The 15083-nt window shown below is 40.9% G+C and overlaps 1 protein-coding gene across 7 annotated transcripts in view; it reads left to right on the top strand.

Moving 5' to 3' along the window:
• Nucleotides 1-15083, top strand: part of ANK3 (ankyrin 3) — a 210864-nt gene that overhangs the window by 102982 nt on the left and 92799 nt on the right. For all 7 annotated transcript variants that reach the window (XM_075423068.1, XM_075423070.1, XM_075423069.1 and 4 more), the window contains 5 exons: nucleotides 2152-2349; nucleotides 2868-2966; nucleotides 3709-3807; nucleotides 7467-7664; nucleotides 10027-10125. In XM_075423068.1, coding sequence (XP_075279183.1) covers nucleotides 2152-2349; nucleotides 2868-2966; nucleotides 3709-3807; nucleotides 7467-7664; nucleotides 10027-10125 — 693 coding nt within the window. The remainder of the gene's footprint in view (nucleotides 1-2151; nucleotides 2350-2867; nucleotides 2967-3708; nucleotides 3808-7466; nucleotides 7665-10026; nucleotides 10126-15083) is intronic.

Here is a 15083-nt window from a genome sequence, read left to right as displayed (position 1 = left end):
TTAACAAAGCAAGTAATCACATTCATCTTGCGTGTGTCTTTTGGGAAGAGAAAGGGACATGAAGCCAAAAGCTCTGGCGTAATGACAACTGATTTTTTTTATGTACTCTTTTACTGCGGTCACGAGTGATCTGTTGTAAGAGAGGAGACAGGAGATATCAAGTTAATACCATGCCTTTTCTTTTTACCAGCTTTTAATACAAACGATTCTGTGTTTGAAGAGTTTTGTTTTGGGGTGAGAAGCAAGGAGGGGGAAGAGTGCCTGAAATCTGCTTTTATTTCTGCAAAACTGTAAACCCTAGGCTGCTGGTGTCTCCTGTCCGGTCCCTAAAGCATCAGCCTTCATTCGAATGCAAGTATGCATTAAAAAATAGTTATACTTCTAAGGAATATCCCCTAAAGTAAGGAGGCACAGTAAGAGGATGTAGTATAGGGCTAGAAAGAAGGAACAAACCCTATAGAAACAATTGCAGTTGAGGACGATAAGGGGGAAGGAAAAAGAAATGGTCGAGAGCCACTGAAGAAACATAAAAAGTTATGGAATTAAGAGTTCCAGGAAACAGAAGGGGGAGGGGAGGTACAGGGGTGCAATAACTAGCAGTCTTAATGGGTAAATGCAGGAGAACTTTTTTTTTTCCGAATAGTGATTAAATGAATACGATTTCAAAGAAATCTATTTTTCACTGTGAAATTATCATCTGTGAATTGGCTCACAAATAAAGCTGGTAATAAGAATATCTACTTATAAGGAACTCTGACTAAATATTTATAGCAGAAATGTTTCATATCTGTAAGCATTCTGACAATAGAAGGGAATCATGTGCTCTGTAAATCTCCAAAGACAGCCTTGAAAGTGAACAGCTCGTGCTGAGAAGCACAGTCATGCAAATATTTTCTAAATAATGTCACACAATGAATTAATTTGTGCAAACTTCCATTGCCTGTGGTCAATTTGTTATCACAAATAACAGCTAAACACAAGTAATAGATTATACACCAGTGCTAACATTAGCCGTGAGAAATTTGTGGGAAAATTGGAAATGTGGCAAACTGGAAATGCTTCAGAACCATAAAGGCTCTCCACCAGTCAGAGGAGAATTTCCCTCTAAAAAAGCAGCATTCACATCCTGGCACTTTCTCATCCTAAATGCCTAAGGTGTAAAATCAGTGTTGTAGGATGGGCATCGGCAGAAGTATCCCTAGCAGAGAATACCCCAGAAATACTCTGCTGCAGGACATGGGGTAGCAGTGCTCAAAAGCTAGGAAATTCAGCAGGGAAATATGGGGAGAGAAAGATGTTTGGATAGATTTAGGAGGAAAAGGAATAAATAAGGTAATGGGCTTTGTTGGTCATACTGTTGTGATAGTGTGCTTAATCCAAAGATTGTACAACTAAGAATGGGGAGGACAAAAATACAAAACCAAATAATGAATAAGGAAGAAATTATCTAGTAGACATTCAGAACAAGGTCACAAACAGCCACAATATTTTTACTGAAGCAAAATAAATAAACAATGCGACTCATGACAGGGCAACCCCTATGCATATAACTATTAGGATTATTGTGTTCTGAATGAGCCATGAGAAAGCGACAGTGAACTTCAGCACCATGCTTTATCTTCAGTTACATCCACTGTAAAGTTATCTGCGAAATACCAGATAAATCATTCATCAGTAAAAAAGCACAAAATATGATACTTCATGCAAGTTACTAGGCAATAATATGCTAAGCAATTCAGGTCATCCCAAATAACTGATTGAGTTATTAAATGTTACTGGGAATCATAAAAGAGGTCAAGATGTGAGGAATAGAGCTATGCATTCGCTGCTTTTTAAGAAAGGTCTCAAACTCAGTGGACCTTAGTGGCAAAGCAAAGTGAGGCAAATCCCAATTAAGAAAATAGATCACTTTATCTACTGTTATGGATTATGTACTTGTCAGGAATATTTTGTGATGCATCAACATGGCTCAATATATCTTTGTTGTATGACAAAGAGAAAGCCAGCATGGCGATATTCACTACGTAAGACCTCAGCAGAAATAATGCTCATCTGCAGTTTTGAAAAGCAATAGAATCCGAGCAAATATTTTCTGTCATAACATGAGTCTTAGTTTTCTTATGTAGAACTGTGTTGTTTCCTTTATGTTAGGATGACCAAACACCACTGCACATTTCTGCTCGACTGGGAAAAGCAGATATAGTACAGCAGCTGCTACAGCAAGGAGCATCTCCAAATGCAGCTACAACGTCTGGCTATACGCCCCTGCATCTTTCTGCTCGAGAAGGACATGAAGATGTAGCTTCTGTTCTTTTGGATCATGGTGCATCTTTATCTATCATTACCAAGGTAAAGGAGTTGAAGAAGTGATAGCTTCAATGGTAAAATATACCTGTAGCAAGTGGTGCTTGTGAATTAGATGCTGCAAGTGATACACATGTACAAATAATGTAAGGATGAACTACATTTTGTTATAAGGGTACAAAACTCTGTGCTTTTACCTCGAGTCTAATGTATAACACATCCCAGTGGTCAGACATGCAGTTTCTTGGAATGATCAGAATGCAGGGTAGAAATTCCTGACGCGAGTTGATAAGCTGTTACCCAGCCTTGTCCTTGAGTCTTCAGTGGTGTGAAGAAAGGAAAGGACTCTTCCCTTTTACAGTTGTTTTAACACAGGTGGGGCTTTGCCTTGCAAGGGGAGGCCTCCAGACCTGCCAGGGCAGTTGGGAGGCTGCAGACTTGCTGCCTGTCCTCTGGACTATGTAAGGGGATGGATGGAAACAGCAGTATCCTTCTAGGTCAGAGACAAAACTTGCCCTGAAAAAAAGTGCACAAGGCTGCTATATAACTGCTTTCTCTTACAGAAAGGATTTACTCCTCTACATGTGGCTGCAAAATACGGGAAAATTGAGGTTGCCAACCTCCTGCTTCAGAAGAATGCATCTCCTGATGCTTCTGGAAAGGTAGGACAGATGCCGCCACTGCCACTTGCACAGCAAATATCGAAATGCATGTAATATGCTAATAATATCCTTCTACCTACTTACCATCGCGCTAGTATCCACAGCCTGGGTTTAACTGGAATAAGTTTCATGTCATATTCCAGTCCCTGCTGGGGCTCCCAAGAGTCAGCAAACTCTTGACAGAAGTGACTTTTATTGTCATTAATTGGTAACAAGATTATGTCTTCTCTATACCTATCCAGAGGAATGGAGACAAACCATACCTCTGCCTTCCTGCCCAGACTATTTACGATCCTTATCAAAGTATTCTGGCAGCTGGCTCTGCTCCCCCAGGTCTCATGACAGGGGGGCAAAGCCCAGTAGGGCTTCAAGCTTTTTAAATCAGCCCAGCTTGGATTTTTACAGGTCCGAGGAACAGTTTGCTTATCCACTGCAGAAAAAGAAAAACATTGCCGAGGGTGTGACCTCAGGGTCAGAATTCCTTACCTGCTCTGTCCTGGGGGCAGCACAGATATGTGACAGTTCATCTTCCCAGGGAAAAGTGAAAAGGGCTTTCACAGCTCAGTAAGGATTTTCAAATCTCCTGTTCTATTTTTTGATTCTGAAGTTATCAAAGACTCTGGATACATGAATGAATAACAAACGTGATTTTTTCACCTCATCTACTCTGATTTTCCAAACTCCTACGTTTTCCTTGGAGAGGGTCTGTAACAGCACTTGTTTGTTCTGCATGTGTTTTTAGAGCGGTTTAACACCACTGCATGTAGCTGCACACTACGATAACCAAAAAGTGGCACTCCTACTGTTGGACCAGGGAGCTTCACCTCACGCATCTGCCAAGGTACAAGTACTGGTCACTCTGCGGGAACAATACCTAGGCTTTTTGTGCGACTTTATTCCCTCTCTACCTCTGTTCTTTCTAGACTGTATACGCTTGCAGTTACAGGGGGCTCAATGACCTTGTTTGTTGATGTCTCACAACCACATAAAGCTGTTAGACTAATTCTACAGATGAATAAATAGCAGTAAAAAAGCAAATATAGATGTAGAAACATTTAAAATTTCTAGTTTCAATAAAGGTCAGTCTCGGTGAATACTGAGCCCTGCTTTCACTTGTCTGGTCTCCTCAGTACCTTCTCCAAGCCAGCCAACATTATATCATTGTATCTTAACGTCTGTGCAGGGCAAGCTTGGAGTTAATGCCTTGCTAAGGAAGGGTAGTTCTCCTGTGTTGTGCCACAGAATGACTTCTGAGGTGTGTGATGTTTCTCAGTACAATGTACATAATTATTAATGTGCTTCACAATACTTCTACCACAGTGTCAATGGGCTGATGTGAAAATAAAATAAGTCACAGCTCTGTTTTGATTGCAGTTTACTGTAGCCAAGACAACATATAGTCTAAGATTTCAGGGGATGTGAAAGAATAAATATTTACATGTATTCTAGTTCTGAGTAGAAGAAAGAATTTAGAGAAGCTTAAAGTGTCTGTTATTTTTGTGGATCCCAGTTTTAAGTATGGATCAATAATCGATAGTTGGACACCAGCAATAAGGAAAACAAGGTGGAAGCACATGTAGGTTCAAGTGCGATAACCGCAGTGTAAATACCCCATCTGAAACAATCCGGGTATGTTCCTAAAATCACTGCAAAAAAACAGTGGAAAAGGGAGAGCCAGCGGAAAAGCCAGTATTGTAGATAGCCAGACAGCTCTCCTTGATTGCCTTCCTCTCACAGACGACTGAATACAGCCATAACACTAGAGGCTTTCTGCATGGTTGAAGAAGAGGATGGAGTCTGTCACACATGGTAGGTCCCAGAGCTTATAGTGCAAACGAGAGGAAAGTTAAATAAACATGGCTAGCCAGCAGCAATGGCACAGTCTAAAATCAATAATGTCGATAGTGGCAATCTGCCAGAGCAGTGCCCCAGGAGGTGAACTGGAGTGATCTCTGATCTTTTACTACTGCAGCACAGCACTCTTAAATGCCACGGTGGGGAAGAAAGGGCCTTCTGAAGAGGATAAGAAGACACTGACACAGTTTTCACGGAAAGAACCTACCAGTGGAAGCTGTGCATCCTGTATGGGCAGGGATTGCAGCAGCCACTGCAAAGGGCTTGGGTAGTCCAAACTAAGGTGGAATCACTATAGACGATGGTATAATATTACACAAACTCATGTGTCAGGTCACCTTAGCTTCCCCATCTGTAACAGAACAGTTTTGCAGCTGCCACTTCAGGCCTTTGAGTAAGTCTTCCTAAAATAAAGCATTTGTTAGTATTCTGCAGCAAGTGAGCCCCAGCAACACTGAGCAGAGTGTCAATACTAAATAAAATTAATGGTAGCATGTTTGTTGCTTTAGGCGCCCACTGTGCAGTCATCTGAAAGATGATGTTGGTAGCAGCAAATGATCCCCCATTTCTTTTGTAAATGTGGTCTAATAAATAAATGTGTTATGTCATATCTCATCACTGGCCCCATAGTTAGTTTCATGAGCAGTTGCATTTTCTGTGACACTCCTGTCTTTGACATGGAGTTTAGGACTGGCTCATTTGGCAGCATTTGCCTTGAAGAGTGATTGGTGAAGGGTATGAGTAGTGGCCATGTCAGAGTGCAGCGCTGTGATACAAACAGTTATTCTGATGAACCATTCTTCTTTTTTATAGGCCAAAATTAGGCTTGTGCCTAATTTTAATTTGACATCCACCTTACAATGCTTCTCTTCCTCTCTCCCCAGGCCCCACAGCCTCAGTTTTTCTCTGTCCCTTCACCTTTAACCTTTTTCCCTTTTTACTTCTTTTCCCCGGCAGCCAGAATAACTAAATACCCTTCCTTCCAAACTTCTCCGTTCCCTTCCACCTCTATGCATAGTGACAGAGCACAGCCCTTATCCTGAGAAGATGACGCAGCCTGTGACTGAGCTGAATTTCAGCTTATTTTTCAGCTTCCTTTTTGCCTTCTGTTGGCAAGATGCTGCTTTCCATACCACTGAAAGCAACATATGCCCATTTCTGAGGAAAAGGCTTGAAAACCGCTTTTATTATTTTACAAAATATACACGAACTCTGTTTGAAATACACAGAGTTTAGCATATATGCAGGATTAAGCACGTAGTGTTTAGGATTTAGTAGGTGCTTATACGATGGCTGTTTTACGTTTCAGTCTTGTACAGGAAGTCTACGGGAGAGGACTGTGTTTGTTTTTCCTGAAGCATTTTCTCTTCAAAGTGAAAATTCAGTGGCCGTGTACTTCCTTTGTTGATTGTGACACTGTGTTTGCCCGGTGTCGTTTTAAATGCCTTAGTGTCTAAGGTCTGAACTGAATCTGAATTGAATTTTGAAGGTTACAGAACCTTTTCCACATGGAGTTCATGCTGTGCATCTGTCTCACTTCCAGATTACTATTAAAGCTCTCATAATAATTTCTGTGCCCCTGTGTGTTTACTCTTTGCTCCTACCTGCATCATCCTGCATCAGTTGTGACGTGCCTTCCCGTATAGCCCAGCCCTGCTGCCCCACAGAGCGCAGGGAGGAGCCGAGCCAGGTGAACGCTTTGTGCCTTTAGATGGACTTTCCTGGGCTGTGTAATCTGAGCTGCACGTGGTATTTATGATACCATATGAAACGGTTTATGCAGCTAGGGTGTCATCCCCCCCAGCTTCTTCATTCCTTCCACAGGCATACATGTGCACCTTTGCCATTCGCTTTAAAATGAGAGCTAATACATTTCTGAAAGACAGAAAGTTCTTGATGGAAAAGAACTCTCTACCAAAAGCTGGTCATATCTTAGTCAGTGTTTTCATATTTGCATGCTAATCAGTTATTCTTTGTATCTATTTATCTATTTTCTGCCAAATCTATCCTTTTTTAGAATTATAAAATTTTATCATGCAATAGGTACTGCATTTTTATTTTTAGTAGTGGGCTCACTGGGTACATACATTAGAAGGAATAAAAAAATAAAGAATGCAAGACTCTAAAGTTATGTTCTTTAATTTTCCCTTCATCCAAACGAAAACAGCCTGTCAGTAAGGTTAGGGTAAATGTTGCAAGAAAGGCCGTATTTCATGTACATAATGCTTTCATTCACCCTGGGAAAGGGGGAAAAAACAAAACGATAACAGCTGTTCTGAGCTATGAACACACATCCTGCTCTTCTGTTTGTTAAAGACTTTATGTACATTTAAGGAGAAGTAGCAAATGTCTGTGGAATGAAACTCAAATTCCTATTGCTATAGGTTGTGCTCTTCTGAACAGATATTTTTTTCCCCAAATTTGAAAGTTTCTTTAAGAATCCCCCTATTTGTAATAGTACTTTCAAGAACAGATTGCTTAAAGCTTTGATACATTCATTTGTCCAACTAGTTAATATGTATTTGGCTATGTTTGACAGAATTTTTAGAACTAATGACTTATTTCCATGGAGTCCAGTAGATACAGGAAATTGATTTATGACATTGTTTAATGAGTAGCTTGCAATGAAGTGCTTTCCATTGACAGAACGGCTATACACCACTGCACATAGCTGCCAAGAAAAACCAGATGGATATAGCAACTACGCTGCTGGAATATGGTGCTGATGCCAATGCTGTAACCAGACAGGGTATCGCCCCTGTGCATCTTGCCTCTCAGGATGGCCATGTGGACATGGTGTCATTGCTTCTTACTAGAAATGCAAATGTAAATCTCAGCAACAAGGTAAGTGTTCCCCCTCCTTGATGCTCAAGCAATAAACAAATGTGGTGATGAGGATAGGGGCCCACAAGTAAATTTGATTCTGCAGTTCTGCAAGTTTTGGAAACCACTGCAGGTGTTTGAATATACATTATCTTTTCTTCTAGCAATGAGATCAGCATGCATCACGCCATGTCACTTTGAATGAACTGTATTTCATAGTACCCAAGTTTTGATGATAGCACATGCAGCAGAGGAACTTACTAATCCATCTACCTTCCTTCCATCTTACGTTAGTCTGCCAAAACACGTCCAGAGAGAAAATATCTTCCTCCCCCCAGCGGTTAGTGGGGTTGGCGCGTGTCATTTATGAGCCTCTAGATATATGCCTGCCCATTAAGCAACGGTAATAACTAACTTGTTAAGGGAAGCTGATTTTTTTTTTTTAATGGGACTAAACCAACAAGGTTAGGTGAGATTTTGTTCATTAATATCAGTGATTATTCCTCCCCAGGGGGTGTTCCTCACAGCACAGTGACTTTTTGTGTAATTTCTCCTGGGGGCAGGAAAAGGAAATTGGTAGATTTTAGTTTCTGTATGTATGAATTTATAGGCTTTTAAGTCTGCTCTGTAGTAATGTTTCTAGCAAATGTGGAGCCTTAATTTTTTAAATGCCCCACTAGACCTCAGAGATGTTGTAAAGTGCAGTTTCAGTATGGATGTATATGGCTAAAGTAGAAAGGCAAGAGACAATATTTTCATGGAAAATATTTCTTATTTTCAACAGGCAGAAAGACTTGATGTCCTCTGAGGCTGTGGGTGATGTTGCACAAGGCTGCTTTGCTTTTCTCTTTCTAACTTTACAGTTTGGTTATTTTTGGGCCCTCCTTCAAAAAGCGTCTGTTGCAGGTGTTGATTTTTTTCCCCAGTCTCAATCAAGTGTGTGGGCTTATGCAGTGCAGGATGGACTTTGTATCCCCACAGGGCAATCTGCCATGTACACATTCTGTATCACATTGGCTGTCATGATTTTGCTGCTAAGGCTAATACAGAGGGCATGATTGCAGCTGCTTGGCATGTTGATTCAGTCCCACCAGAGGTTAACAACCTGCAACATCCTTCAATCTGTTCCCGTTCAGTTGTAATCTCTAGTTTCTCATTATACTGATAACACCACCTTTTAAAAATAGTTCCCCTGTACTCACTTAGGGATGCACTTTTCCTCTGAGCTCAGCACCTACATTTGAAGCCAAGTATTTAAAGCTCACTAACTTCTGAGTTTTGCAATAGGAATAAGAAGAGCATTTGTTTTCTTCAGGGTCCACAGAATGGTTGGGAGCTGAATACTCAGAGCACCAGTGTGGGCACTGAGCACTTATTAAATCTTTTTAGAAGGTTTGGCCCATAATATCCAGGCTCCGCTAGGTTATTTACAGTTGGTTACTGTTATATATTTGTGTAATTGGACCCACCTAAGCTGCATTGTCATTGGGATTGCATGTTTGAGGGCAGTAACAGTGGGACGCTCGCAGCAGTCACTGCCTTTGGTAGCAAGTCCACTGTGGACAGGAGGTTGGGTTCAAGGGCAGGAAACATAGCAACTCTTTCCAATACACCAACTGCTGCCACCCGCTCTTCTGTCACTGATGCTAAAGGCAGGAGGAACAGGAGGAGAGAAAAAGAACTGTAATTTGCAAGTGAAGCATATTCTTTCCCAATCCTAATAAAGTCCCCTTAGCAGATTCTTTCTTCTGTCTCTTTTACTCGAGGTCTTTTTTGTGACAGTAGGTTGCATGGCTTGCTAAGGTTTTAAGGATTTTAGATCTCAAGTTTCAGATAAGAAAAATAATGAGCTCTCTAAAAAGTAAGAGTGTCAGTACATGTCATCTAGCCAGTCTGTGTACTCCCTGGGCCGAGAGAAATGAACCTGATCTCAGACAAACGTAGTTTTATCTTTTCTGTTTGTGTTTGAAAACAAGCAAGCAGAGGCATAAAAGGGAAGGATAAATCTGAGTGAATGTTACTTCTGGAAAACTTCTAGAACTGTAAATAATAAGTCAATATTTCTTTTAAAGGAAGTGAATTAGTTGGAAGGTAATAAAGTACTATGCGACTTTTTCTTGCAGTGCTATAATTTGCTATCCCGTATTGAACACTGCATGAAGAAATGTTCCTTCTATAAGAGAAACATTATCTTCCTGACTTTCACATTATACTTTCTTGCAAATCAACACACGTGATTAGGACACATATTACACAGTGAAAGTAGAATTTATAATTTCTTTAAATTCAGTAGGATGTTTTGACTCTTACTGACACCTGCATTTGCATTTTAGTACTCATGTGCCTCCTCTGAAGATTGTTACTTGTTGCTTCTAATTTACAGAGTGGACTGACACCGCTCCACCTGGCTGCTCAAGAGGACAGAGTCAATGTAGCAGAGGTTCTTGTTAACCAAGGAGCTGCTGTTGATGCACAGACGAAGGTAGAAACACCACCGTCAACATGTGTTACCTCCTTTCTGGGAGGCATGAGCCTATAGACTGGACTAGTAATGGATTTCAGGGTGAAACTGAAATAACAGCAGAGAAACATTCCTTGTAATAAATTATTATGGAATGTATTCTGAAAACTGAAGAGATGTAATCTTGAATCTTTAGCGTTATGCTCAGTCTTTGAGTAGTAAGGTTATTTCTTGCCAAATATTTAGATCAATATCTATTTAGATTGTATCCTGCTGTTGTGTTTCACTGAAGGTAAGTGAATTGATCTGTTTTTATGTAAGGAAACTTTCAGAAAAGTTTGCGCTCCCTCTACAGAGAATCATAATCTTTCACCACATGCATACTCTCACCTGCTTTTGGTATTTTCTACATGTTGCACGTACTTTCCATTCTGCAGAGAGTAGAAACAAAACACAAGAGAACTGTTACTTAAAACATCTGTATTTACAGCAAGAGAAGCAACGTAAGTACAACATAGGCATTCCTGGCTATTGAGTGGTTAATAGTACATTACTTAAGAGACTTTACAAAATGAAGTAGTCTCCTTTCCCTGAGCTGATACGAAATAGCTATGCATAGATTCTGCAGGTAAAGCCATTGTTCATTTGTAAAGATCATCCCCCTACTCCTACAACTTGACTCACCCTCCACGACTGGAGGACTCTGAATTTCTAAGCCGCTTTGTTTGCAAAGCATAGTGAGGTGAGCTATTTTGTCATAGGGGTACATCTGGGGAGCTGACTTTTTCTGGTGCCCCAAGTTCAGACTAGACCATTGTTCTCCTGATGGTAAACATTAATCAGTTAGGTTGTCAGCAAGTATTGCTCTACTCTGCCTTCAAAAATAATATTAGAGATGAAACAGTTAACTCTTGAGGACAAATCTGAAATTTTTTATCACTGTTTTCTGATATGAAATACATGTATGCAATGGTAGTCCATTTCAAATTTACTTGCCTAAAAATAGTTTTGCCTTAAGTAAATATTTGGACTTCTGGATAAGAGACCTGACTTTCCAAGGAGCTTGGGGATGCTTTTGAGATCCCAGGCAATGATGTCTCCCACTTCACAGTATTAATTTTAAGAGTGATGTCATGAGTAAATTTCGACAGCCTGTGTACTTATGGTTTTATGCTCACTAACAGTGTATAAGGTGCTCAGAATTTAATTATAATTATCTCAGTGTTGATTATACTTGCATTCTTCATGCATTGTCTAGATCTCAGAGTCATTCCATTAGCTGGGTAAGAAATCAGTTGTGATCAAATACTTGGACTGTAGCTGATCAAATCAGCGAAATGAACCAAGTCTCACAGTTTGACCTGAACCCTTTGTGCAGAGTAGCAGCTTTCACAACTCTCTGCTAGGTGTGTGCCACAAGTTAGGTGCTGTGCTGGCATTCCAGAAATGTCCAGGTGTGTCAGACTGTCCTGTGATGATATCATTCTATCATCACACTGACATCTCAGAAAGGGCTGAATCCACCACCATCTCTGGCTGCAACTCAGATGATTATAATCCATGGCAGAGGGAAAAGTCATTGTTATGTGATTTTTTTTTTTTTCTTTTAGCCTTTTTTTCTTCTAGCCTTACTGGCTACTGATTTCAATGACATTTTTCTGACATGAAACTGAAATAGTTCTGCTGAAATCCCAGCAGCTTCTCCATCTTTATATTTTTGTAACATATCCTCAACCCATATTTTACAGATGAATCAGTCTGAGTTGTTATGATCTGCTAAATCATCCAGCAGCACATGAGATCTGCCCGGGTCCATTCTTTGCACGATTTCCTCAGATGTATGTGGTTACCTTCCTGAAGATCCTAGCTGGTTTTGGTTTCTGCAGCAAGACATTGCAGAACTTGCTCTTTTAACTTGGTCAGAGTTGAACTGCCTCCTAGCCCGTACAACTTGTCTGTGAGTGTTTGCCTTTTTCCCACTCTTCTCTGTCCTACAAATAGTACATAGACTAAAGAGACATTTACATTGACAGGTGCAGGCAGTCACGTGTCCCCTTCCCCTGCTCTCCAATGTCCAAATAGGATCCAGTTCTGGAACAGTGGCCTTTTAGTCACATTAGCATGGTGGAAACATCAGTGAGATACTGTCACAGCTGAGAGGCAGGGCGTGTTTGTTGGGTCTTGGGGGCAGCCTGGCGCAGTTGCTCAAGCTCTGTGCTGAATTTTGAGCCTGACAGGGTGGCAGTGTGGTGGAGCACGCATGTGACTCTCCAGAGACACACAGAAAAGGGACTTCAGTTTCTCATTCAGAGATCTCCTCTGGGTGGAGCCGAATTTCTTAATTGCATCTCTGAAAATTGAACCAGTCAGTAGGTAAAGCCATGAACAGGTTAAAAAAATGCAGTCATATTTGACCATCTGCAGCATGAATCTTGTCATCCATAATAGTCATATAATTAAAAAAAAAAAAAAAAAAACAAAAGAGTAAGTCTCTTGTTCACCTTCACTCCTCAGTTAGATATATACAACTAGTGCAAGTAAAGAACAGTTTCCCAGTACACGTTTGCTTCCATGAAACTGCCCCATAGTTGTCAGAAAGTGGGGCAGGGACTCATAGGTCAGGCAAAGTCACGGTGTATTTAAGCAGAACTACTTTGTGGTGTAACAAATCACCTGTCTGGGAAAATGTGCATTGTTAATCCTGCAGGCGTCTGTGGTGAGGAATACCCGCAACGGCTTGTCCTCCTGCCTACCATGCTAATTTGCCGTCTCTGCTGTAGGGGACTGTCTGCTTCTTAGGAAGAAAGTGCCCACATGCCTTGCAGGATTGTGTTAGAGTGGAGTGAGCTTGATGCTTATTCACTGGCTTCTGCAGAGTCCCATCTGCTCGGTTTGTGCAGCGGTGAGCCCTCCACACAGGCAGCCACATGGAGGTTGTCTGCCAGATATCCACTCAGTACCGCCTGTGATATGAGAGAAGTGCCAATGCAGTACCATGTTTTTTAGCAAGGAATAGTTTCTAGATAAACTGATCATCATCCCGGGTTCATAAGGAAAGAGCTGACAAGATCTGACCTTCTACAGTGAAGAAAAATGTTATGCTGTAAGAACTGCCATACCTTCACCTCATGTTCTGTGCAGGTGAAGTTTAGATGTTTGGCTTGTAAAATAGCAGCTCTGTAGTTACAAGTTCTCTTGTTTAGATGGATTAACTGTTCTATGGGAATAAAAGATCCGTGCATGCTGCCTCTAAAACCAGAAGCACTGGGAAGTAAGACATAGCAGCAGCTGAGTTAGCTTCAGAAGCACTGTTGCTATGCTTGCATGTTTGTATGATACAGTCCAGCATGTCCAGTTGAGAATCATTACTTCGGACATACAGTGGCAGAGATGTGGCCATCTGTGCCTTAAAAGTCAGCGAAGCCACACAGCTTACGGTGGCATTATATTGGGCATCTCTGCTAGCGGCACTGTCAACACTAACCTTCTCTTCTCTCCATTTCACATCCATATGCTTTTGTTACCTCAACTATTATGGTCTAGATGACTATTCAGTAGTCTTTTTTTCTTTGTTTTTTCTTTGTTTTGATTCTCTCCTTACCATATTCCTCGTTTTTCCCAGATAAAATAAGCATCTGTTCGGTCACTCAGCACAGTATCTGTCAATAGAGGGAGAACACTTAATATCTTAGCAGGTCATTCAACTTGGGTAGAGACCAATGAGCTATCATCTTCCACCTCTGGTACATGTTCTTTAATCATCGTTTATATATAACTTACACTCCCTGTGAAAACATCTAGAGTTTGCAGTTCTGACACATGGGAGTTCTTACTCCTGCTCAGGTTCTGAGGGCCACACACAAATGGGGTTTTTCAGGTGATTAGAGGACAAGACTGGGAAGAAACATATTATGTATCTTCAAGCTGCAGCAGGGAAGAAAAAAAATCTACTACTACAGAAAATCTCTATTGTGGGAAATTAGTCTGTATGATTAAGATCAGTTCTGGTGCTAAAACTTCTGAGCATTTTCAGAATTGCTCTCAGACCTGAACCACTGCAATGGTGGTTATTTATTGGGGTGGCTTCCCTCCCAAGAAACTTTTTTGCTGAACTTTATTGTAGAAAAAGGCATGAAAGGAAGAATAGCTGCTGGTTTTGAAGTCCATTTATTGGTGTATCAATTAACTGAATAGCCTCTAATCCCAGAGCTATGGTAGTCTCAGTCAGTGCTGAAGAGTAAACAGCACTGGTTTAGCACACCAGAACTAGTGCTTGAGAAGGCCACAAGGCTGCTCCTGCCACTTGAAGATGGGATTTTGTTAAGTGGCTTTAAGCCTAGTCATGTTAGACTGAGCTCCAATTGATAAACCAGAGAAAACACCTTATCTTAACATGCAAGAGACGAATAATAGAATGGTGGAGAAGCAGCAAGACTAAAATGCACTAAGAAAGCTTTAAAAACTGCATTTGGTGTTCACAGAAGGCACATCAGGGTCCCACTGCAAAGGCAGCAGTTTTTGTCCATTCTGACGTTACATTTTTGTGTTTGAATTTAGGTACATTAAGGAGTTTTCGATTCTGAAACTCTGTGTTAATGCAATATTGTGCTTAACACACGGAATGCTCATCTTACACACAATATTGGGAGTTAAAAGTCAATCTGAAGCCATGGCTGTGAGCAGATATTCCTTCTCTGGTGGTCATATTGAGTGTGTAAAAGCTGTAGTGGTACATGTGATGTTGCTTTTGTTGCAGGGTCTTTGTGCTGAGAGTTGGCACAAGTGAATATTGTTTCATGGCTCAGCAGGTCTCCACATGTCGTTTTTCTGCTGTTTATCCTATTGGATAGTGCTATTGTAGGATACAGCATTACTGTGATGGACTGGCAAAGGAAGACTGACAAGAGAAGAGTGCTGGTTCAGTCACGGATGAAGAGCAGGATTTGGAGCCTTGACCCCAGTGCAGGTCATTTTAGTCG

Source organism: Opisthocomus hoazin, chromosome 6 (genome assembly GCF_030867145.1).
Source record: "Opisthocomus hoazin isolate bOpiHoa1 chromosome 6, bOpiHoa1.hap1, whole genome shotgun sequence".
NCBI lineage: Eukaryota > Metazoa > Chordata > Aves > Opisthocomiformes > Opisthocomidae > Opisthocomus > Opisthocomus hoazin.
Note: the sequence above shows the minus strand (reverse complement) of the source record. Positions and strands in the feature narration are given on the sequence as shown.